Here is a 22,782-nt window from a genome sequence, read left to right on the forward strand (position 1 = left end):
GGCTTTACATTCTCAGTGCTGTGCTTTACCCTGCTGTGCCACCAGGGAGGGCCTGTGAGTTGTTATTTTAATAAGATACACCTCCACAATTCATATACCAAAGTGAAACAAGCTGGCTCCTCTTCCTATTAAGTTTTGGGATACATACTACACTGTATATATTTCAAATACTCAAGGAAATGAAAAACGTTTAATGTCTTGGGGAATTTGGAGAAACAAATGACAGGTTTGGGTACAATTTTTTTAGCAAACGCCTTGAGATTGGGGCAAGTCCTATAACTGCCAAATCTCAGGTTTTTGGTTTGCAAAATGAATATAAAAACATCACCTAGTTTACAAGTTTATTATGGAGATTAAAATAGAATATTTGGGGGGGAAAACCCATAAGCTGTAAATCAGATAAACACAATTTGTCTTCATGGTAATTATTTCCAAAACCATTAAAAATGTCCCTTTTCAGGCCTCCCTGTAATGCAAGAGGTTAAGGCTAAGCTTGATGAAGCCGCTACAGCTCGAGTTCAAACCTGGCTAGGGAGGTGACCCACATATTGGCATATCTCTCCTGACCAGCCTGCTGTTCCCCTCAGCAGTGCATTTCAGTTGCTGCCTGTTCTGCTCCCCACTCTTGTCTCTGGTGAATGCTACCGCACCCCCACACCTCTGATCTGTACCCCAGTTCTGTATGCATAAATAAAATCTTTTTAAAAAAGGTCCCTTTTTTGGGCCCTCCCTGGTTGTGCAGCACTAAGAAGCTAAAGCCACTTCAGCATGAGATTGAACCCCCAGAGGTGACCTGGCGTGGCAGACCTCTCCTTGCTCTGCAGGATGCTCCCCTCAGCTGTGTACTTCATTGATCTGCCTGTTCTGCTCCCCACTCTGTCTCTAGTGAATCCTCTTACTATCCCTGCACCTCTGGCCTGTACCCCATTTCTGTGTGCATAAATAAACAAATCTTGGAAAAAAAAAAGTCCCTCTTCCCATAAGATTACTGAAGAGGATCACAAGAATCCATGCTAAACAGCTGCACACTGCCCAAATGACTAGGCTCACTCCCCTTGCTCCTCAGCAGCTGCAGGATTATGGTTTTGTTTAAGAATACAAGAAATTTCTACCAACTAAGAAAATACATATTGGAGAACAAACTGCCAGCCCCCTACTGCTCAATTCGTTACATTACTACTGAAAAGTATGGCAGACCTTTCCAGGCCTGGGCAAAGGCTAAAAATTAATTCAAAACACAGTGAAAAATCAAATAATTTTAATTACCAGGCATTTTCTTCAATGTCTGAACTACTGTGGGTACAATCACTTCTTTTTTTCCACATTAACCCAGCATAGGTTGTTGAAAATTCATTAAACAGTCTTGTATGTTACTGACATACCTTGCAAGTCATTACTGCTTTTAGAAATCCAAACCGTGTCCTGGCATTCACATTTCCAGGTCTAACAAACACAGGCTGCACCTTCAAGTGAAGGCGTTAGCACGACAAAGAGCATGGCCACATTAGTTACATAGAAAGGGTGAAAGAACAGAGTGACTCTTACACTAAAGGCAGTTTCCTTAAAAATATGAGGCGCAACCATTTCTTCCTACTTTATTTCACAGTGCTCTGCACACGCCTTTTCTGGTCTGGTAACACTGACGAGACTCTGGGAATGACAGGCCTGACAGCAGATCAGCGCTTCCCTCTCCCTGAATCTGTAAGTAACCCAGCCACCCAGTCAGCACCAGCTTCTTACTTACGTGTCCCAAACAGGTTCTCCCCACCCCCCACGCCAGCCCGACTTCGGCCCAAAAGAACCATCTCCCTCGACAACATAAACTTGACCACTCCACTGAAAGGAGAAAAGCAAGCAATGTGGGAAACCTGCCAAAGGCGTGGAGACACGGGGCTCAAGTACGAAGACAGATCGGAAAACGCGCCGGGGGATGCGGTCTCTTTAAATCCTCCCCCCCCACACCCCGCCCCCGCTTCCAGCGGCGGTAAAGGGGACGTACACGTGGCTCCAGGCACTTCGGAACCCTGGCAGGCCAAGAGGGGCAGCCGGGCAGCACCCCCCGTCCCCACGGCCACCCGGCGTTCCAGCCTTAGGTGCTGACGGCGGGGTCTGCCCTCCCGGCGCCTTCTCCACCGCAGAGGCGCGCGCGGAAGGAAGCCGCGTCCTCCCGCTCGCCCGGGCCCCACCGGGACTCTTACTCTTGTTTACGGTCTTGAGAGCGCGCGTGAAGTCGCCGTTCTGGCCATAACGGTTCACTTCACTCCAGAGCGCAGGCACCGAAACCCCCCCGCTGCCGCCGCTCGCCATCTTGGAGGAGACACGGGGCGGGGCTGGGCGACCTCTGCCCCGGAAGGGGATCTCGGAGCTGGTCCAGCGGAGGAAGCCAGCTGCTGGTTGCTAAGCGTTGCGGGGTCGGAAGCGTCGTGTTCCGCGGAAAGCGTCAAAGACCGTAATCTTCCGCTCTCTCTGCGTCGATATGCTGTGCATCTTGCCCCAAGTATGTGTGGAGGAACGAGGCGTTGGATTCCCGCAAAGAGTCGAGAAAAGGCTCACTAGTGCGAAGCCCGGCGACCATCTACGAAAGATAAAAGATCTTTGGGGGCCAGGGGTGAGAGAATCATGGGGTGTTATTTTGAGACGCCAGGGAGGAACGACTTCTTGATGCTAGAGAAAAATTCATACAATAGGTATTTGAAAGGGACCTCGAAGGGTGATTAGGAATACTGGGTTGGTTCTGTTTCCCTCAGAGAACACCTCTAGTCGCAAAGCACGTTTGGTGATAGCCCCCGGTTGCCCTTTGGACCCCGGCTCAGAGGCAGTTCAATTAGGTAAGGATTGTGGGTTTTTGTTTTTTGTGGGGAGAGAATGCCCGGATTCAGGTCGTAGCGCTGCTATTCACTGTCTGCTCGTGAACAATTTGTTAAGAGTTCTAGTTTTCCTAAATATAGGAAAAAATATATATATACCTATATGTAAATATAGGTATGTCATCGTTTTTAAGGGTAATTCACATAATGGCCTAGTTAGTTGTCATGATATGGGGGTGGCGTTTAGATTTTTAAGGCTTTGTCAGAAGGATGAATACCTGAGTAGCAAACTCGATGGGAATGACAGGACCGCTCATTGAAAGGCTACTTTGGACTAGTGTGGGGTCCCACCAACTCCTGCCACTTCTTTCCTTTCTATGCCAGCAACCTAGTTAAATTCTTTCCATTCTTCACTATTTCCATATTTCTGTTTTCAGATAAAATTTCACTTCTTCGACATTGCAGTCCAGGCACTGCTCCTAGTTATGCTCAGAGCACTGGTCGTCATTTTAGTCTTCCCTGTTACATGTTGGTTAATACCATGAGAGCAAGCGCACTGCCTTTCATACTGTTGAACACTGCTGAGAGGAGCGCTGGGTGAGACAGGTGAGGTCTGCTATGCCATGTGGGTCACCTCCTTGGTGGGTATGGAACTCCTGAAGTGGCTGCAGCCAGCTTCAGTGTTGTGCTTTAATCAGTCGCACCACTAGTGAGGGCTGTGTTCAACTTTTTAATTGAATGTCATTTTGCTTATTTCTCTCCCTAATCTTCGAGTTTATTGAGAGTAACTGTTTTAGAGCCTTGTTTGAGGTGTGTCAAGCATACTAGTTGCTAGGGATACAATTAACTAAGAGTACTCATGAAATTTGTTTTCTAGTTGGGAGAGAAGCAAACATACTGAAGAGAATTTCATAAAAGGGATTCATATAGTGAAGTTTTTTTTTTTTTCCTTTTCCCTCATTAGTCATAGTTGTTTACCCTCTTCTTTTTTCCATATTAAACAATATAGTGTTTTAAATGTCAGCTCCAGGAAGACTCCCAAAATTCAGTAAGGGCAGAAATTCAGTTTGTTCATTATTCCATCTCTAGGGTTTTGCAGTTCATTATTCCATCTCTAGGGTTTTGCAAGTGGTACATACTCTGTATTTTTTCCTAATAGCTATAGTCATTTCTGGCTTCTAATAAGCTTCCAACACATCTTGTATTTTATCCATGCTGAGGCAGGCAAAACAAATGAAAATGAAGTTCCAGGAGTGACATACCCATGGAAACCTTTAATTCTCAACCTTACAAAGTAGCATCTTAGTCCTGTTTACACAAGTGAAGTGAAAGACAACTTTAAGATCACATCAACTGAATTACAATACTTTTAATGAGTCCTTGCTTCTTTTATCCAGAAGGTAGCCAGAGAAAACATTAAACTGTAAAATTTTACATGTCATGCCCCCATCCTGCCAAACTTTCTAATGCTTTTCCCAATCCTCAGTGTAGCCTATAAGCCTTAAGTCATCTAGCTTTTGTCTGCGCCAACATCATCTCCTTCCACTCATACACTTGGCTCACTGAGCTCCAGCAATATTGGTATGTTTGTAGACTCTTGAGAAGGCAAAGCTGTTTTACTTTTTGTCCTGACTTTGGAAAGTGAATTTCCCGTATCTTTGCACGGTTTGGTCTTTTACATCATTGTTCTGCTCCCCTCAGAAATCCTCTTATTCCCACTGCTGTCAATTCAACTCCCTGAATTTGTCCAAACCATATCTTTTATGGTTCGTCATCTCCAGTAAAATGTAAGCTTGAAGACAGGGACTTGTCTGTTCAAGCCTTCTTATGGTCTAGAATTAAACAAGGCAACTGACAATGGATGAATGAATAAAGCTTTATACAATTCATCTTTGTCTTTTATTTGGCTGGCAGAGCTTAAAACTTCAATAGATATTAAAGCAACAGCAATTCTAAATACACCTTGATGACGCAAAACTTAAAGTATTGAAGGGTATTACTGAGGATATATATGCCCTACTAAAAAGCCAGTTGTAACAGATAATGACTAGCTCTACTCACTGGTTTAAATCAGCTTTTGAATACTTTCATCTATTGTACAGAAACTCTTGCTAAGTAGAGATAGAAATGAAGGAGGTAGACTATTCGGAAACTACAAAGCCAAAGTTTAAAGATGTTAATAAAATAAAATCCTTTTTTGGGGGGTAAATTTGCATAAAATAGAGAAGCAGTACTTGATTTTTACAATTCTCCTAACTCTTAACAAATAGGTAGGCTTATTAGCGCATTAGCACATACCGCAACATGAGTAAAATAAAGTCTAATATTCTATTTTTGCCTTTCAGGGTTTACAATCCAACAGAGAATTATTTGTAGCCAGTGTAGCTGCTATTGAAATGAAGAACTCAAGGACAGTAACGATAAAGTCCCAGTAAATGAGTTATCAACTAACAACAAATGAGGACGGCAAGTTCCCTTGATCAGTTTAACATGAACAGGATTCAAGGAAACCCTAAAAACCAGTATTTATTATCTGTCGGTAACTTTTGTGTGTGTAGCATTCTTTTTAAAAAGATTTATTTATGCATCTAGAACTGGGGTGCAGGCCAGAGGTGCAGGGGCGGTGAGAGGCTTCACCAGAGACAGACTTAAGACTGACGAAGTACATTGCTTAGGGGAGCAGCGGAGACAGTAGAGATCTGCTGTGCCATGTGGATCACCTCCAGGGGCGGGATCGAACTCGCACTGAAGTGGCTGCGTCCTAACTTGTTGCACCATCAGGGAGGGATTTGATAGCATTATTTTCAAAGTTCATGTTGCAAAAAAGAAAAATTGTCCTTGGACAATCAAATTCACAAATTTGAGAGGTCTTTTAAATCAGGTCATCAATGTAGAACTTGACCTCCACTTGAATATTCTGTGCAAAGGATATAAATAGAGAAAAAGCTAAAGTATGAAATCAAGCAACTGATTCTGGACAGTTAAATATGGTGAGAAACATATGCTTCCTAAAAAATATTAAGTTAGAAACATTCAGATGGAAATGGACAGTTCATAGTAGAAAAGGACCCAAGGGTAATGCTTATTACAGCTGAAAAGATTAAGGTCATCTAACTAGTACTTGGTAACATTGGAGACACCAGTAGGTGACATCAATTCTTGGAGGGAAAGAGTAATAAAAAGAAATGATCAGTTTTGAGATAGAAGTATCTTAGTCTACCTCAAAAAGGGGATGGCTAGGTCAATCACATACTAGAGAGGCGAGTGTGATGAATGATATGATGCCAGTTTAACACTGAGAAGAAATACAATGTAGGCCAATGGCAAAGGTCTTACCAAAATTTCATCTGTGGCAGGTTATTAACATTTTGGGAAGCACACAGATCCTTTTGATAAATACTATGATTATACATCACAAAAGTGAACATCATCAAGTTGTACATACAAGTTTAAGGGGTTCTGCAATACTAAGATTGAAGTGTAGTGATCTACAAAAACCTCAATGCAAAATCTAACAGTGATTTCCAAATAAGGTTTAAAGACCAATGATGAACTATAATACCTCTTAGTTACAACTGCGCCTTTAAAAGTGGCTCTTGCTGGATACACTGCCAGACATACAATTTCACAAGAAAGTAGCATTACACATCAACTGGGAGATGCTAATTTCTGAAAATGATGGCAGCCTGGGAAAGTGACTATAATGTATTATTTAAAAAATGCTGTAATCCACAAAGGTACTCACTATTCAAGAAAGACTAAGTCTTTCTTTTCCATGGCTTCAATAGTGCTCCTTGATCTTATTTCCTGTGTCTTCCCTATCCCCAGCACCAATCTCAACTTTCCCTTAAAAAAGCAAAATCAAAACCATCTCTATAGTTAGAGATCCTATGTATCATATATCTGAAATAACTACAAAAAAACTGTTGTTAGAAAGGTACTAACTAAAAATGACTACATAATCTATAAAGGATATTAATTTCAAAATGTCCTTGTAATTTTACTACTTAAGAAAATTAATAAACACTACATATGCTCTATTCATCCATGAAGCTAGAGAAATATTTATTTACAGCAAATTGTTTTTTCTTATTTAAAACTATCTTTTCGGGGACCTCCCTGGTGGCGCAGTGGCTTAAAGCACTGCACTAAGCTTAAGCCACTTCTGCATGAGTTTGATCCCCACCTGCCACGAAGGCGATTCACCTGGTGTGACAGACCTCTCCTGATCCGCCCGCTGCTCTCCTCAGTAGTGTACTTTGTTGATCTGCCTGTTTTGTTCCCCACTCTGTCCCTGGTGAATCCTCTCACCCTCCTCATCTCTGGCCTGTACCCCAGTTCTGTATGAATAAATCTTAAAAAAAAAAAAAACAAAAACAAAAAAACCTGTCTGTTCATCCTGAAGTTTACAAGGAATTCTCCTAAAAATACAATGATTCTCATGTATTGCTCTCCCTGATTTTCTTGTCATCCTGCTTCAAAGAAATCCATGTGTTCAATATATGTGCTCGCAGTTTGGCCCATATCAAATGGTTGTTCAACCCAAATATCTGAGCAGCAAACTGAGCCGATCCTTCTGGAGACAGTATGGTTGAACAGCCAAGACCTATTGGTTTAGAAAGAAAAAGAGAAAATCGAGTTGTTAATAATGAAAATACCACTAAGCAAACTTTGCTGAGTTAAGCTCTAATAGCAAGAGAGTGAAAAATTAACAGATCTATAGAAGGAAGAGGATGAGCAAGGTTTATCTGTCACAAACAATAATTTTACATAAACAATAATTTTATATACATCATCTATCATTTTTCTTATTGCAAAACATTTACCTATTTCAAAGTTCTTTTCACATATCCCATTCCTTAAGATCCCTGGTGAAAGGTAGTAGAAGTAAAATGAGCCAGTGAGTAGGTAAGTGGTTAGAAGTCACTTGTTTTAGATAAACTTGAGGCATGCTATTTGTTTTGTTATTTTCTAGCTACTCTTTTGTTGTTGTACTTTTTATTAGAAGCATCAAATCCAAAGAATTTTAAGAAATTTCAAGTCATAAATAAATTCAGTAGTAACAGGATCTAAAAATAAAAAGACAGATGCACTGTTTCTGGGCTACGCTTGCTTAGACAGTTACTCCAAGTGATACTACTATGTCACAAAAGTCAAGGACTAGCTAGCCATTAGATCTGAAAACTCCATTTTCCAATATCCTTAGAATTCTTTAGGCTTTGGACCCTTACTATCCTGAATGAGAATCAAATAAGTAAAATCAAAAGTTCAATATACTAATTTGCTTTTTATATAGTCTATTATCATTAGCCAAAAATTAGGTTGAACATATAACTTAAAGAGATATGGGAGTGTTCAGTAAAACTGTTTTTCAGGGTCTTCCCTAGTGGCACAGTGTATTAATGTGCAGCACTGTGAAGCTATCTGCAGTGACTGCAAAATGAGTTTGATCCCAGGGAGGTGACTCACATGGCCTGACAGATCTCTACTGAGATCTTCTGCCTGCTGCTCCCATCAGCAGTGTTATTTCAGTAGATTTGTTCTGCTCCCCACTCTGTCTCTGGTGAATCTTCTCACCCTCCATAATACCTCTGGCCTGTACCTCTCTTCTTGTATGCATAAATAATATATATATATATATTTTACAAAGTGCAAATTCATAGCTCACTTAAAAAAAGTTGAAAGGTGGTGATGGCACATGGGTGACTCGGTGATGAGAAATCCACGGGGATTACAATTGAGATGAAAAAAAAAATGTACATAATGATGTAAAAAATAAACGTATATATATAAAAAAAGTTGAAAGATGTTGATATGAGGAGTTACTCAAAGAAAAACCCTACTAGATTACCCTAGAGACTGCTTTCAACAATGCTCCACCAATTTGTGCAGTTTCCAACTAGTTCTTTCATTGTCCCATTCGTGGTATAAGCCAACAGCGAAGCATTACTGACAGTTAACAGTGGTACGAATGTGACAGAAATTATGATAATTTCTGAGAAACAAAAGATACTATATTACAGGGCTCTCCCTGGTGGCACATGTTAAAGTAACGCATTATGAAGCTCTCGAAAGCCACTGCAGCACTATTTTGATCCCCTGCCAGGGAGCTAACCCACAAGGTGTGGCAGACCTCTCCTGAACCACTCGCTGCTCCCCTCAGCAGTGCACTTCAGTATCTGCCTGTTTTGCTCCCCACTGTCTCCGGTGAATCCTCTCACCCACCACACCTCTCATGTTCACCCCAGTTCTGTAAGCATAAATAAATCTAAAAAAAAAAGAAGATGCTACACCAAAAATTAAACAAGAATGAATCACAGGTGTGGGGCGGGGGGGGGGAATTAACCAGGAAACAAAAAGAACCCTCAGAAAGTAAAAATACTGTATCTAAAATGAAAAAAGCAAAAGAAGGGCTAGCATGTGAAGATGGGGAAATAGTCTGTAAGAAGAACAAAAGAAAATAGAGTAGAAATCAAGAAGATCCAAATTTGAATAAATGAAGAGAGAAAAGTACAAAAAAAGAATGGAGGGAAATCAAGTAATTTAAGAAAATTTCTCACAACTAAAGAATTTGGAACTTCAGATTCAAAGAGCCCACAGGGGCTCTAACTCAATGAGACAAAACTTTGTAACACTTAGCAAAAATGAATAGAGGAAAAACCTTATTTCCATAAGAAAATAAATTGCATAAGTGATTCAGAATCAGAATAGGGGAAAGGCACTGGAGTTCTAAATAGCTGGGAGCTAAAATACAACAAATATCCTCAAAATTCTGATAGAAAGTAATTTCAACCTAAAGTTCTCTTCCTAAATTATCAAGTATGTGGCTCTAAAAAATATTTTAGATACACAAGGTTTCAAAAAGCTTATCCTCTGTACTTTTTCTTAGAAGTTCACTACCAATGCTAACAAAATAAAGTGAAGGGAAATACATGGGATATAGGAAACAAGATATTCAAGTCTAGAGAAGGTAATACAAATGTCAAGGCTGATAATAAAATAAGAAATCCTAAGAAAAAAGCAGCGCAGGACAGCTAGAAAAAAAGCAATTCATATAGGAAGTCAGAGAGCTGAAGTACTTAAAGAACTCCTAACACCTTACAAGCAGTTAATACATAACTATGGTCAAACTGGGACTGAACAGGTAAGCAAGTCAAATCTGACTGATCAAATCTGTCAGGACTTACAGAACAGATCCTATCTTGATGGCCCTATCACAAATATATTTGAGATTCCGCAGTCATTTGGTAAATGTTCATGGTAGTTACTTATTGTGACCCCTATTTTTTGAAAACACAAAAATTTTCTTACAGAAATAACTATCACATTTATTGAATATACTATATAAGTGTACCTGTCTAAGTTGCTATTCAAGTTTTTCTACTTGTCTTATTTAATAGTTGGTTCAGTCTTTACACTGCATTTAGTGCCAAGAATGATATATTCTTGGAGGAAAAAAATACATCTGTACTTGTACTAAGATGAAATCTCACCCATTATAGAAAATGTAGGGGAAGGTGAAACAAAATCCAAGAATGTAATAAAGTAATCCAAAATGTGGAAAATTTCATAGGTGAAATGAAAAGTGAAGGGATTAAAAGACACTTAAGAACTGTATCAACTAAATAGTGTAAAGGTCGAACCAACTCTTAAAATTAGAAAAACAATTTGAACACTAACTCAGAAAGGCATATTTAAACAGTGTATGATATATCAGTAATTCTGTTTTGAAATAAACAGAAGAGGACTAGAGATGAGTAAGATATTAACTGCTGAAGCTAAATAATGTGTATATGAAATTTCATGTCATTTTACTACCATGCCATGTTTGAAATGTAAACATTTCACAAAAATTCATCATCTCTTACCGCTGGGTAGTCGAAGAGAAGACCACACATCTTGACTTCCCCATTCTGGAGTGACGGGAGGACAGCTAATAACTGGATATGCAGTGTTACCCGACATCACTGGCCCTAAACCATTGCTTCTGCCTGCCACAGCCACAAATACAGTAGGAATGCCATCCCCTGTGGAAATTACAAGTTTATAATTATGCTAAACATTCAAGAAATCTAAAGATAAGAGTTGTTTCTTTAAGAAAGGACTGGTATGCTTAATTTACTGAGTTTATTAGTTATCTCTAGATAATGTATAAATAAGACACTATTAGTACATAAATATTCAAAATTTAAGGTTCACCATGCCACTTATTGTAGGTCAAGTAATGAAGCAGTGCTGTGACAGAAACTTTATTCCCACTTTGCAACAGGAACACGATGAATGACACAGCAGTGATGGACCAAGTTTCCAAGGTAAGACTCTGCTACTTGTCAGAAGTTGTGCTATTTACTGAAAGCATACAGGATAGTAAAAGCTGATCATGTGACCAGAGGATGGAATAAAATCCAGAGGGTAGGAATGGAATGGCGGGAGAGTCAAAGTTTTACAAGGAACCAAGAAGGGGACACAGTGACCATACCTAGAGACATTTGCATCAGCAAAGCATCTGATGTTATCACAGGCAGAACTGTCCTGAGACCACCATGGAGATAGTCATGTAATCAGGCTATGTCAACTATGGCCTAGGCCTTTCAGGCCTGCCTCATGATATGCTATACTCTGTAGGTAGTCAAGTGATGTGCCACCGTAATTTGTAGACAGCAAACAGGTCACCATTGCCTAACGAGTGGCCAGTTAGTAGCCAGCTCTTAGGAATCCACTAAGTAGCACAGATTTCGCCAGCTTCAAGATCAATAGTATATAAAAGGGGTACTGAGGTGTTAACTGAGTGGCTCAAAGGCCCCTTCTATATCTGCTGTTTAGGCTCACCAAAACACAGGATGGAAAACACTTGTCCTCCTGTCTTTAAATCAGCAGGTACAGGAAACCCAGTTAGTAGGTTTAGGATCGTTTCTTGAAATAAGAGTTGAAAGCAAATTCAACAGTATGTGCTCAAATGTTTAAGTTCTTGCAATATATTTTCCAATGGACTTCTTAAACATTTCATTCCTTCATAAACTTAACTATTTCTTGGTTTACTCTAGCAGACAGGTTCCTAATATGGAATCTAGAAATTTACCTTTTCCACCCTGGAAAAGGACTTCTGGCCTTTATTAGTTTAGTAAAGTGCTGAGACTTCCCTCCCATTGAAAACTGTTCCTTAATCAATTACCTTTAGAATAACACTGAATCAACATTTTTCCAGATAAGAAAATTTGTCATGTTTCTAGGACTTCATTTTTTATAATTAACATTCTCTCCTTTTTTAACACACTGAATTCTGATGTATTTCTTTTCATGTTTAAATGTCTCCCAGGAGAGGCTGAGCATTACAGACACCTAATCAGATCTGCTGCTTCAACCTTAGGTCTCCCATAATTGATCCAGGTCTGTTTTCTTAAATAAGTAGATGCATAACAATGCTCGAGGGCCTTATTATTAGGTCAAGACTCCCTGATTTATTCTTTTATATGCTGTCAGAACACACTTTCAAATCTCTGGAGATGAAATTCTACTATGTTGCTTTTTTTCTCCTTGCAAATGTGGTAAAAGTTCTTTTCAACACCATTCATCTAAGCACACAATTTTTTGGCGGCATCAGGACAACTCCTTAAATACCTTCATACTCAGCTTTAATCCTGAGAGTTTCATCTGGTCCTTTATGGGCAGATGTTACCCGAAGTTCACATGGAATGCCAAAATTTCCACAGGCCTTCTTAATTTTTTCACAGTGACCAAGATCAGACATTGAGCCCATCAATACTACAACCCTGCACTGTTTTTCTGCTTTCAGAAGCAGCTGAAAAAGAAAAAACATGGATATGCAAAAGGACAAAAAAATGGATAAATATAGGCATGAGCACCCCAGGAAAAAGTTAAGTCTACACAGCTGTGTTTTATAGTATAATAACATCAGAGCAGAATATTTCCTTTCCTCACAGATAAATTTCAGATAGAGATGACAAATTCAGATTATTTCCCAAAACAACCTCTCTATATAAATAAGTTTTCATAATTCACACTTAGAGTAATATTTTAAACTAAATTGTTTCCTATTATAAAAAGGATATTCAGATATTCTAATAGTCAAGAAAAAGTATTTCGTCTTAAGTACATTCTGTTTAGTGGTAGTTTTAAGGCATATTCAGTCAATATATAGAAACCACATCATAAATCTTTGTTATTAATTGCTTGGAATTCATAATACATGATCCAATGGAAATAATGTCCTGAAGCCCACACAAAAGGCAGGGAGTCTTATCAGGGGCAATGAGGAGACAAGGGCTCCAATTTCCCTAACAGGATGTGGGAGGAGTGTACTAGTGAGTGTAACAGCGAAGAGTTCTAATATGCAGTGAGAACCATTCAAGATTTCTCTTTTTTTTTCCTCCTTTTTTTTACACTATTCTTCATTTTGTGCATCTTTGGATCTCAGTTGTAATCCCCATGGGCCTCCCATCACCAATTCACCCGTGTCCCATCACCACAGTCCAGCGCACGCTTCCCACCCCAGTTCCAACCTCATTCCCCCCTCCCACCCCCATAAAATTTCTCTGGTTTATAGTTGTTCATTGTTTTCATTTTTACTCTATTATATTTGTTAGTCTCTCTTTTTTTTCTTCCCTGATCCTTTATGTTCCTGCTATGAGTGAAAACATGTGGTATTTTTGTTTCCCTTTCTGGGCTATTTCACTAAGCATGATCGCTTCCAGGTTCACCCCATGTTGCTGCAAAAGGCACAAGTTTATCTTTTCTGATTCCTGAGTAATATTCCACTGTGTATATGTACCACATCTTTTTTCCAGTCATCTATTTTTGGGCATTTGGGTTGATTCCACATTTTCCCTATTGTAAATAGAGCAGCAATAAACATGGGGGTGCAGGTGTCCTTTTGAATCAGTGTTTTTGTGTCCTTTGGGTATATACCTAGGAGAGGGGTGCTGGGTCATATGGATGCTCTATTTAGCCGTTTGAGAAACCTCCAAACAGATTTCCATAGTGGTTTTATCAGTTTGCATTCCCACAACTGCGAATGCACCTTCTCACATTTTCCCCCATGATTTCCCCATATTTTGGACTTGATTTTCTTAGAGAAAAATATAATACAGCATGAATTTAATACAAAAAAGTTTACCTCTACTCTTTCTGCAACCCATTCAAAGTTTCTCTTTACCATCTGGAGCCCTTCAGGAGTTACTTCCTTGAGGTCACGATATGACTAGAAGATAAATAAAATTTTAAATAAAAGTTTAGAATACAAATATTTTACCAGCAATTTTCCTGATATCTAAAATTATCTGGTTTCTGAGTTTTTGGTATAGATTGTTAAGTGTGCATTGCAGGGGACAAACCTGAAAAGTTTGAGCCGACAAATTTTTCCCCCTTTTTTGACATAACATTGACTCTTAATGCTGCATATTCAGAGGTGTAGGACTATACCTCTTCAGATGCAAAAGACCATGACACCTATGGAAGTGTCTACGGCAACAGTCCCCTGGGTTCCCTCCCACTCTGGTAGTCTTTATAAATTCATTTCTTACAAATGTGAAGATAATCTATTATTTCTCTGTTCAGGATATATGAAATATGAGATTTTTATCTAACAATAAAAGCAATCAACAACTCATTTCATACCGTAGGAAAAATCATTGCTTTCCTTCCCCATCATCTCTTTCTCTTCTATCACATCCCCACTTTCTGAAATATTAAAAAAATAAAATCCCTAAGCATTATCTACCTGCTTGTCTTTCTGCTGGCTTCGATCTCCTGATGGCCAGAGTCTCCAGGAATCATTATCAATGACATCAGCAAGAATAATTTCTTTGGTAGTGACATCAACACCAAATTCGATCTAGAAACAGGTTATCATCCAAGAAAAGTTATTTGAAACTACATTACTTAAGACATTGTTATAATATTTGTTTTCAATCTCCTTTTTATTTTACCTTCATATCAACCAGTGTACAGTTCTGGGGTAACCAGGACCTCTCCAATATTTCAAAAATAGCCTGCGTAGCATGGCTCATGATGTCCACCTCAGTTTGGCCTATTTCAAGTCCAGCAAAGCAAAATTTTGCAGCAATTAGCTGTTCTTCAGACCACTGTGGATCATTATTTGCATCATCCTTAGAATAAAGCATAGGCATGTATAATTAATTTAAAGCTAAAATTTTTCAGATAAAAGTCCTTTTCTTCTGAGCATTCTTTAGAAATACTCATTTTCTCCAAAAATTTATTATTTATTTAAAGAATTTTCAACTCATAGCAATTATTTTTCATTTGGCTGATTTAAAAATATTCAAGTTGGGCCAATTTGTTCACTTTTAAATTACCTAGGGGCCCTCCCTGGTGGTGCAGCAGGTTAAAGTACAAGCACTAAGAGGCTAAAGCCAGTTCAGCATGAGTTCAATCCCTGCCCCAGAGGTGGCCCTATGGTGCAATAGACCTCTCCTCACCCACCCACTGCTGCCCTCAGCAGTGTACTTCATTAGTCGCCTGTTCTGCTCCCCACTCTGTCTCTGGTGAATCCTCTCACTGCTCCTGTACCTCTGGCCTATACCCCAGCTCTGTATGCATAAAAAACTAAAACTTTAAAATAAATAATTATAAATTGGTTGCCATGCTAATACAACTATAAATTTTAAAAATATGACACATAAGCATAAATTACCTTGAAAAACAATTCCACTTTAGGAGGGTAAAATTTGTATCCTTCCTTGACACCAGGATTTCTTTTGAGAAAAGAACCAGTTGCTATTCTTCTACAAACCCATTCTATTGGAATCATTTCACACTTAGGTGCAACAAAAGCTGTCTCCCTGTATTTTTTGATAAAAGCAGTTTTGATACCTATAAAAGAAAAAAAACTCAGCTGCATTTAAAAAGGTATGAGACATAAAACTCTACCTATATTTAAAAAAACCACAACAACCATATCTATCCAGTGCATTATCGTCAAATGCACTACAAAAATAAATGTAATTTAAAAAGACTGAACCAGGCAAACAAAACTATTAATATGGCTTTCTACTGTATATCATATTAAGGAATATTTCATTTAATGTCCCATGGCAGAGTAATTACTGAGTTAGAATAGCTGGACCCAGTGTTTTTACCATTCACTCATTCCAGTCTTTTATTTTAGATAGCCCTTTTCTCTAAGTGTTTGAAGCCAGTAATCTTTAAAAAAGGGCATGTAATTAGGGAACAGCAGGAACCTAGGCCAATCTAGGCAGAAGCAAAAAAACAAAACAAAACAAAAAACAAAACATTGTCCTATTGTCCTTCCTCTCCTGTTCACATTGTTACTAGAAAACTAAGATAAAGAGTTGACATTATGTTTGAAATGGAAGCTATTTTATGTGGTGGCCTTAGAAAACAACAGTTACAAGTATTTTGAACCACATAATTAGGCAATCTGTTTTTAGGGACATATTCAAAAGAATTAAAAGCAATGTTCATATAGCATTTTTGGTAAAAGCCAAAACATCAAGAAGTGGACACACAAAATGTTGCCTATGTATATACAATTATTTACTACTAAAAGGAAATGAAATTCTGATACACCTATATTTATGGAATAACCCTGCACTATGCCAGTTGTTTTATGTGTTATTTCATTTAACTATGTGTAATATTTTTGAGGTAGGAGTTATTTACATTTTAGTTAAAAAAAAAAAAAAAAAGAGGCTCAAAGTTAAATAATTTCACCAATTATGTCATACTGCTAATAATAATGGTTTCAAGACTGGAAACCCACCATTCAATTCCCAAACTTTTACTGTTTTCTCTATACTCCCACTGGGTTTGACCAGTAAGATCATATTGAAACAGGAAAAAGATATTGTAAATTGTGGCAGGCCATATGAACAGAATTTCTAGGAAAGAATTTATGTAAGTAAAATAATCATTTTAATCTTCAGTGGACGAATGGCCTCACGGATAAGCAGGAGATTCAAGTTAATCCTTAATTTAGATGTTACCTCTGATTTTAGGAGCTATTCTATTGCTCATTCGTCTACCACACTTACTGACTAGTATCTAAATCTACTGTTTAGATATATACTTCCCTTACTTAGAAGATAATCCACCCTCATATCTAAGGGAATCAGAAGCATAAAATCAACTAAGAGCAATGACCTTAAGAAAAATAAACTGCCTCTAAAAAGATTCAGTTCAGATATGATTGGGTCCAACAGACATGCTAATCATGAAAGCATTTGGTGACTGCATACAGTAGAACTACCATTTGTCTTAGTCATACCCCAAATTCAAAACTCTACTACTCAAAATACTAGCAAAATGTAGATGCCACTTGGATACTTTGAATTAGGGTGACTGTGTGTGATAATCAGCCCCCTAGCCACTGGGCCATTTAGGGGTACCCAGCTTCCCCATGTTTACCAGCACTAATATCACACTTAAATGTAACTACAATGCACTTATGACAGAGAATTAAGATACGCAAGGTTAAAATTTGATTTTAAAATATTGAGACCACCAAAACTATGAATGTCATAAACTTGGGCACAGCATATATAGTACTATTTCTGTGAAAAACCAAGATTGCCTATTTGTATTATGTATTCAGTGTTTTATAGATTGCTCAGAATCCTGACTTACTGATTTTTATTCTGGTGTTCTTCCCTTCTAGTTTTCTCATTGTCATTCATGAGCAATCTATAAAACACTGAATAAATAGGCAATCTTGGTTTTTCACATGAAAAGAACCATTATATATGTGTGTGAAAGAGAATGTGTAAGAAGATAGGTGGAGAGCCACTTACCTGCTTCTTTTAATAGTTGAAAAACACAACTGGTAGTTTTATTTGAGAATGCAGCTTTTCCTTCCAGGTGATTCTTTCTGGCTGCATTTCCTGCTGTAATTTGGTCCTTGGATTGCAGAAGAACCTTTCCTGGGCTTTCCAATAATTCATAGACTTCCTTTGTCTTACCCTCATATAGTTTTTTACCAATATTCAGTTCTGCGGAAATAAAACAGAAACAGCAGATTTCAGGATAAAGAAATTTCCTGAATACCAAAGACTAAAATCATGTATGATGATAATGTCCACAATCAATGAACATATAGATCAAGTAAAAACTCATCTATATAGAACTTTATAGACTACTAAGTATTTTCTCATACATCATCACAATCCATAGATTGGGGAAGAATTATAATATGTATATAATCATATAGAGATTAAGAACCATGTATCAAAAAGGTGATCATGGAGTGAAAAAATGGAGGAGCCAAAGTCCTGAGTATTTTGCTATCATTTCTATGCTTCATAATGTACTCAGTTTAACACAATTGGTTTGTACTATACACAAGGCAGAACAACAGAGTAACTCAATAAACTTGCATGAGAAAAAAGTGCAGTTTTTCCTGAACTCTAACAGGCAAAATGAGAAAGTTCAACCACACTGGTTTCTTGATTTCAAGCAGGTGATTTACACCATCTCTACCCACTTAAGTTAGCCCCTTTGGAAGCACCTCTCTTTATTTCTTAAGCCTGCTTCCTATTCCTCCACCTACACTAACAGTGGTAGGAAACGGGGAGAAGGACAACAGAATCCAATCTTGATACAGGTCATTAAGACCTAAAGAAAAGTACACTCTACTCATTGAATGATTTTGACTAAGATCAGCAGTAATAGAAGTCTAAAGACTTAAAATATCCAAGGGTAGAAATCACCCTTCATGTTCTCAGAACGATTGATTCTCAATATGAGAATTTTTAAAGTACTCATCTACCAGGAAATGTGACCTGGTGCCAGTTCTCAGGTATGAAAGGAACAGAATTTAAATAAGATATCACAATAATTGTGAGAAACACAGTACAGAATCACAGGTTCACAGTAGGAACACATAATCCAGTTTTGACATCAGAAAGGTAAGTCTTGAACTAAGTAGTCTGAGATGTGACGTATGACCAAAATTTAGCCAGAAGATGAAAACAGGTAGGCAGTAGCAGTGAATAAAGACCACAGGATGAAAAAGTATATGGCAGAAGAGCTAAGCATGGGTCAAATCAACAACCAATGAAGGTAACCACAGCTGCTGCAGCAGGACATTAAATTGACAGTGAATCCCCATCCTCCTAGTGGAAAATCTTGACTTGCAGACAAAGTTTAAATGTTCTATCAAGACAGAGTTGCAGCTTAGTGCTTAGAATGCAGATTTCTCAATTTGTCACTATGAATCTGACTTCTATAACTGAACTTCTGTATCAAACCCTTCTCAAGCTTTTGTCATGTTCTTCACTAGGCTTGGAACCCTGTTCCCTTCCCTTCCAATGTATTCCTCATCCTTCAGGCCTCATAAACCCTGTCAATTGAACTTAACACTTTATCCTAAGAGCAATTATTTGGCTTTTAAATATTTTTTAGTAAAATGATAATTTCTATAGGAGATCATTCTGGCTGCTGTGTAGAGAATAAAATGAGGCTAAGAGACAAATTAGGATGCTATTGCAGTAATCCAAGCCAAAAAATAAATAATAAGGAATAAGTATTAAAAGGCAAAAATGTTATTAAGAAATGAATATGGGAATTAAGACAGTGAGAACAGTCAAATATTCCGTAGGTTAGATAAACCTTTAAAAATGTTTAAAGTGTTAAAAAAAAAATCCCAGGTGTAGTAAAGCCTACTTTACCAATATCTATCTACTACCTACTTTACAATTTATATCTACTACCTCTCCCTCCCAATTTAGCTGAATCAGTATTTCCTACGTGGTAGGTAAATCTGACAGGACTTAACAGGTGGTAGTAACATTAAGAACCAACTAATTTAGACAACTGCTGCCTAGCTCATACCCAGTATGTATGAGCTGATTATGACTAGTTTTGGGAGAAGTTTATACTAAGCTGACAACAAGGAGAAAGAAGTCAAATCTTATCGGGAAAGGGGGTTTACATTATATTGGGGGAGTGAGTGAGCTTTTATTGTCTAAGGAGCTGGTTAAGAACAACGAAATGTGGACTTACTGAAGTTCACTGGCTAGTTAAGCCTATTACAAATCCATACGTTTTGAAGAGACTGATGCGAACTGAGAAGAGGAACTGAAATATAAGTTTTAAAAGCGTAGAACTTTAGATACTGGATAAGACCATTTTAGGATTGTGTTGTCTATTGCCACTGGCAACTCTTGAAATTGAGATATGAGTTACATGTGTGCTCAATAAACACTTTAGATTCCGGTATTTAAAATGATGCAATTCATAATTCTTATACCAATTACATGATAAAATTGGTCTTTTGGCATATCCTACATTAAAAGTGTTAAAATATGATTCACCTATTTCTTGTTAATCTTTAAAAAATATGGCTGCAAGAAGTTATGTTTCAGTGCAATTCAGTATGAAAAAGGTTGCCTGACTGTGGGTTCTTACCTGTGCTCTTAAGGGACTTCTAAGACTGGGCTGCAGGCACACACAAAAGTTAATAAAGAATCCATTTACGGGCCCTTCCTGGTGGCACAGGGGGTTGAAGTGCAACACTAAGAAGCTAAAGCCACTTCAGCATGAGCTCAACCCCTACCCAGGTGATCCACATGGTGCAGCAGACCTCTCCTGACCCGCTCATCTACTGACCCGCCGGCTGCTCCCCACTTTCTCCATCTGCCTGTTCTGCTCTTCACTGTCTCTAGTGAATCCTCTGACCTATACCCCAGTTCTGTGTTGCATAAATAAATAAATTTTAAAAAGAGTCCATTTACAAAAGAAGGGGAAATGAATAACTCAAGGAAAAAGAGGGCTGATAAATCGGTTAATGAGTCCTACCAGTTCCCTTGACCTGGAATCTCAATAGCATGCTAAGAGCCTCAGAAAGTTAAGAGGCCAAGAGACCCCCCCAAAGCCCACTTGTGTGGTTTCACACCAAATCTGGCTGCTTAACTCCACCCTCAGGTCCCAGCAATTTTCCCTTTGGTGATGATGGGATTTGTAGTTTCTGGTTTCTTAATGTCTTTGGTCCGGAGTGGGAGTGGAATCCACAAAACCCCTGTCTTCAGAGTTAAAGACATCTTTCTCCTGTAACAATTACATAGTTTCACATTGTATTTCCATTAGGCAGCATTACTTAGAAGAAACAGTATAAACAAGCACACAGAGAGAAACCTTGGCAAATTAACCTGACTTTTACTTACTTACCAATTACCTTAAAAAAAAAAAAAAGTTCTGATTTAAGAGGTAGCATAAAAATGCAGAATGTGCAGGACAGTGCCTTCAGGGCATATTTTATCAGCTCCAAGGTTGCCATTGAGGATCTAGCAAGGAAGTATTAGCTAGAAACATTTTAGGCAGGTTAACCTGCCGAGAAACAGTAAATTAAACTAAGTAGAATAGTAAAGATTTTGGAGACTATAGCTTCAGTGGAATGATGAAAAATTCTGGTCTGTTGGGTCCCAGCCTGGATGAGCCTCCCCAACCACCCCAGGAGCTTAAGTACAGAAAAACATCCTGTTTTGTCACAGATCCTAACAGGGAGAAAAACATCCTGTTTTGCCTGCTACCTGTGTGTGTCGTTCAACCTGTGAGCGGTTGATCATTATCTGCCCTGGTATCAGTGAGGCATGTGAGGGAGACTTCCTTTGGCCCCTAGGCCAACACCCTGGTACTAAGGGTAGAAAAGGGAGGCTGGAGAGAAAAATAAAGGGACATTTTGCTGCAACCATCTATGTGAGCTGCTTCTTCAACCTCCACGTCCCCTGCTCAGACTCGTATCCCTGCCATGCGGGCACGGCACTGGTTTGATTCCTAGATTTTATATAGTTGTTATCCCTTGTTATCTGGATCTGTTAACCTCCAGTCTTTTTAAATCTAAATTCAATTTTCCTGCGTGGAAGAGGATGTTCTTACCCAGCCAACACAAGTAATTTGGCTCACCATATCTGTGAGGATTGGATTCCTCCTGTATAAAATATTAATTTAAAATTAATAAATAATATAAACGTATATAACAAATGCAAACCTAGCCTGGAGCCCTACAAGCCCATTTAATACACACACATCTGGACAGCAATCATGTTTTTACTTGAAAATTCAATTATTAATTAACTCTGTTCTGTAGAGGGAGTATTTACCTAATGCGAAGAGTCAACAGCGGGTGCTTATAAGCTTGCTTTTGCAATACCTATTGCCAAATGCGATTCTCAAGTCCCTCACTCAGCCCCGGTCCCAGATCGTCTTAATCGCCCGCCGCCACAGCCTAGTGTTTTCTCCCCACCCCGGGGGCAGAGCTGGATGTTTGAGAAAGTTGGCGAGGAGGCCCGGGTGAGCGTAGCCGCTTCCGGCCTCCACGCGCCAAGGCCACGTGTCCCGCGCAGGGCCTAGCAGCGGGGTCCCGGGAGGCCAGGCCGCCGGGGGAGGGCGAGAACACATCCACGCCAAATCCACGCGTGCCAAGCGCTGGGGGGCGGCGGGCTGGAAGGCGGTAGAGCGCGGGGAGTCCCGGACCGAGGCCCCTGAAACGCCAGCTACTCACCGTCGGAGGTAGCCATGATGCAGAGACTGCCGGGAGACAAGGCTGCGCTCCGCCGCGAGGCCGAACTCTGCAAAAGAAACGGGGTCAGAGGGGCTCGGGAGAGCGGGGCCGGAGGCACCTATGCACAGCCAGGGCGCCGTCCTCCAGGCTCTAGCAGCCCCGTGAGTGAAGGGACACTGCGCTGACCCACGCATTCCGAGCTCAGGAGGAGCGTGTCCCGACGCGCGCCCCCTACTCCCGCCGCGCAGGCGCGGGGACGCCCCCCGTGCGCGTCACTCAAAAAGGCGCGCTGCGGTGGCCCCTCCCCGCTTTTACCCTCTGGGCTGTCTGTGCGGGTCTCAGGTTGGACCGTACCAAGTGGTGACGGCCCGGGGATCGCTGGTGGGGAGCGGGAAAGAAAGTTTACAGCCCGGAGGGTAAAATGACGTTGACCCCGCTAATCTCATCACCCCCGTGTCAAGAGATGGGATGTAACGGAGAGGC

General features: G+C 39.5%; 2 protein-coding genes across 2 annotated transcripts in view; both read right to left on the reverse strand.

Moving 5' to 3' along the window:
- SRP72 (signal recognition particle 72kDa) overlaps positions 1 to 2,311 on the reverse strand; it is a 31,360-nt gene extending 29,049 nt beyond the window's left edge. The window contains exon 1 of the mRNA XM_004681276.2: positions 2,199 to 2,311. Within this exon, the coding sequence (XP_004681333.1) occupies positions 2,199 to 2,307 (109 nt within the window). The 5' untranslated portion in view covers positions 2,308 to 2,311. The remainder of the gene's footprint in view (positions 1 to 2,198) is intronic.
- Positions 2,312 to 7,145: 4,834 nt separating this feature from the next.
- PAICS (phosphoribosylaminoimidazole carboxylase, phosphoribosylaminoimidazole succinocarboxamide synthetase) lies at positions 7,146 to 22,532 on the reverse strand. The gene is made up of 9 exons (XM_004681472.2): positions 22,300 to 22,532; positions 17,594 to 17,791; positions 15,478 to 15,656; positions 14,753 to 14,932; positions 14,545 to 14,658; positions 13,942 to 14,025; positions 12,426 to 12,606; positions 10,676 to 10,834; positions 7,146 to 7,413 (listed from the first exon to the last, which is right to left on the reverse strand). Exons 1-9 carry the CDS (start codon positions 22,313 to 22,315, stop codon positions 7,247 to 7,249), a joined length of 1,278 nt encoding a protein of 425 aa, XP_004681529.1. The 5' UTR covers positions 22,316 to 22,532; the 3' UTR covers positions 7,146 to 7,246.
- Between the last annotated feature and the right edge of the window lie 250 nt (positions 22,533 to 22,782).

This window comes from Condylura cristata, unplaced genomic scaffold (genome assembly GCF_000260355.1).
Source record: "Condylura cristata isolate star-nosed mole 26May11 unplaced genomic scaffold, ConCri1.0 scaffold00012, whole genome shotgun sequence".
NCBI lineage: Eukaryota > Metazoa > Chordata > Mammalia > Eulipotyphla > Talpidae > Condylura > Condylura cristata.

Bases quoted from the DNA above. Each gene is read 5' to 3' on its own strand.
- PAICS (XM_004681472.2), bottom strand. The intron at 14,659-14,752 runs GTAAAATAAAAA...ACCTGTTTCTAG, and splicing joins GTACACTGGTTGATATGAAG to ATCGAATTTGGTGTTGATGT. The intron at 10,835-12,425 runs GTATTTAAGGAG...TAATTTCCACAG, and splicing joins GATTAAAGCTGAGTATGAAG to GGGATGGCATTCCTACTGTA.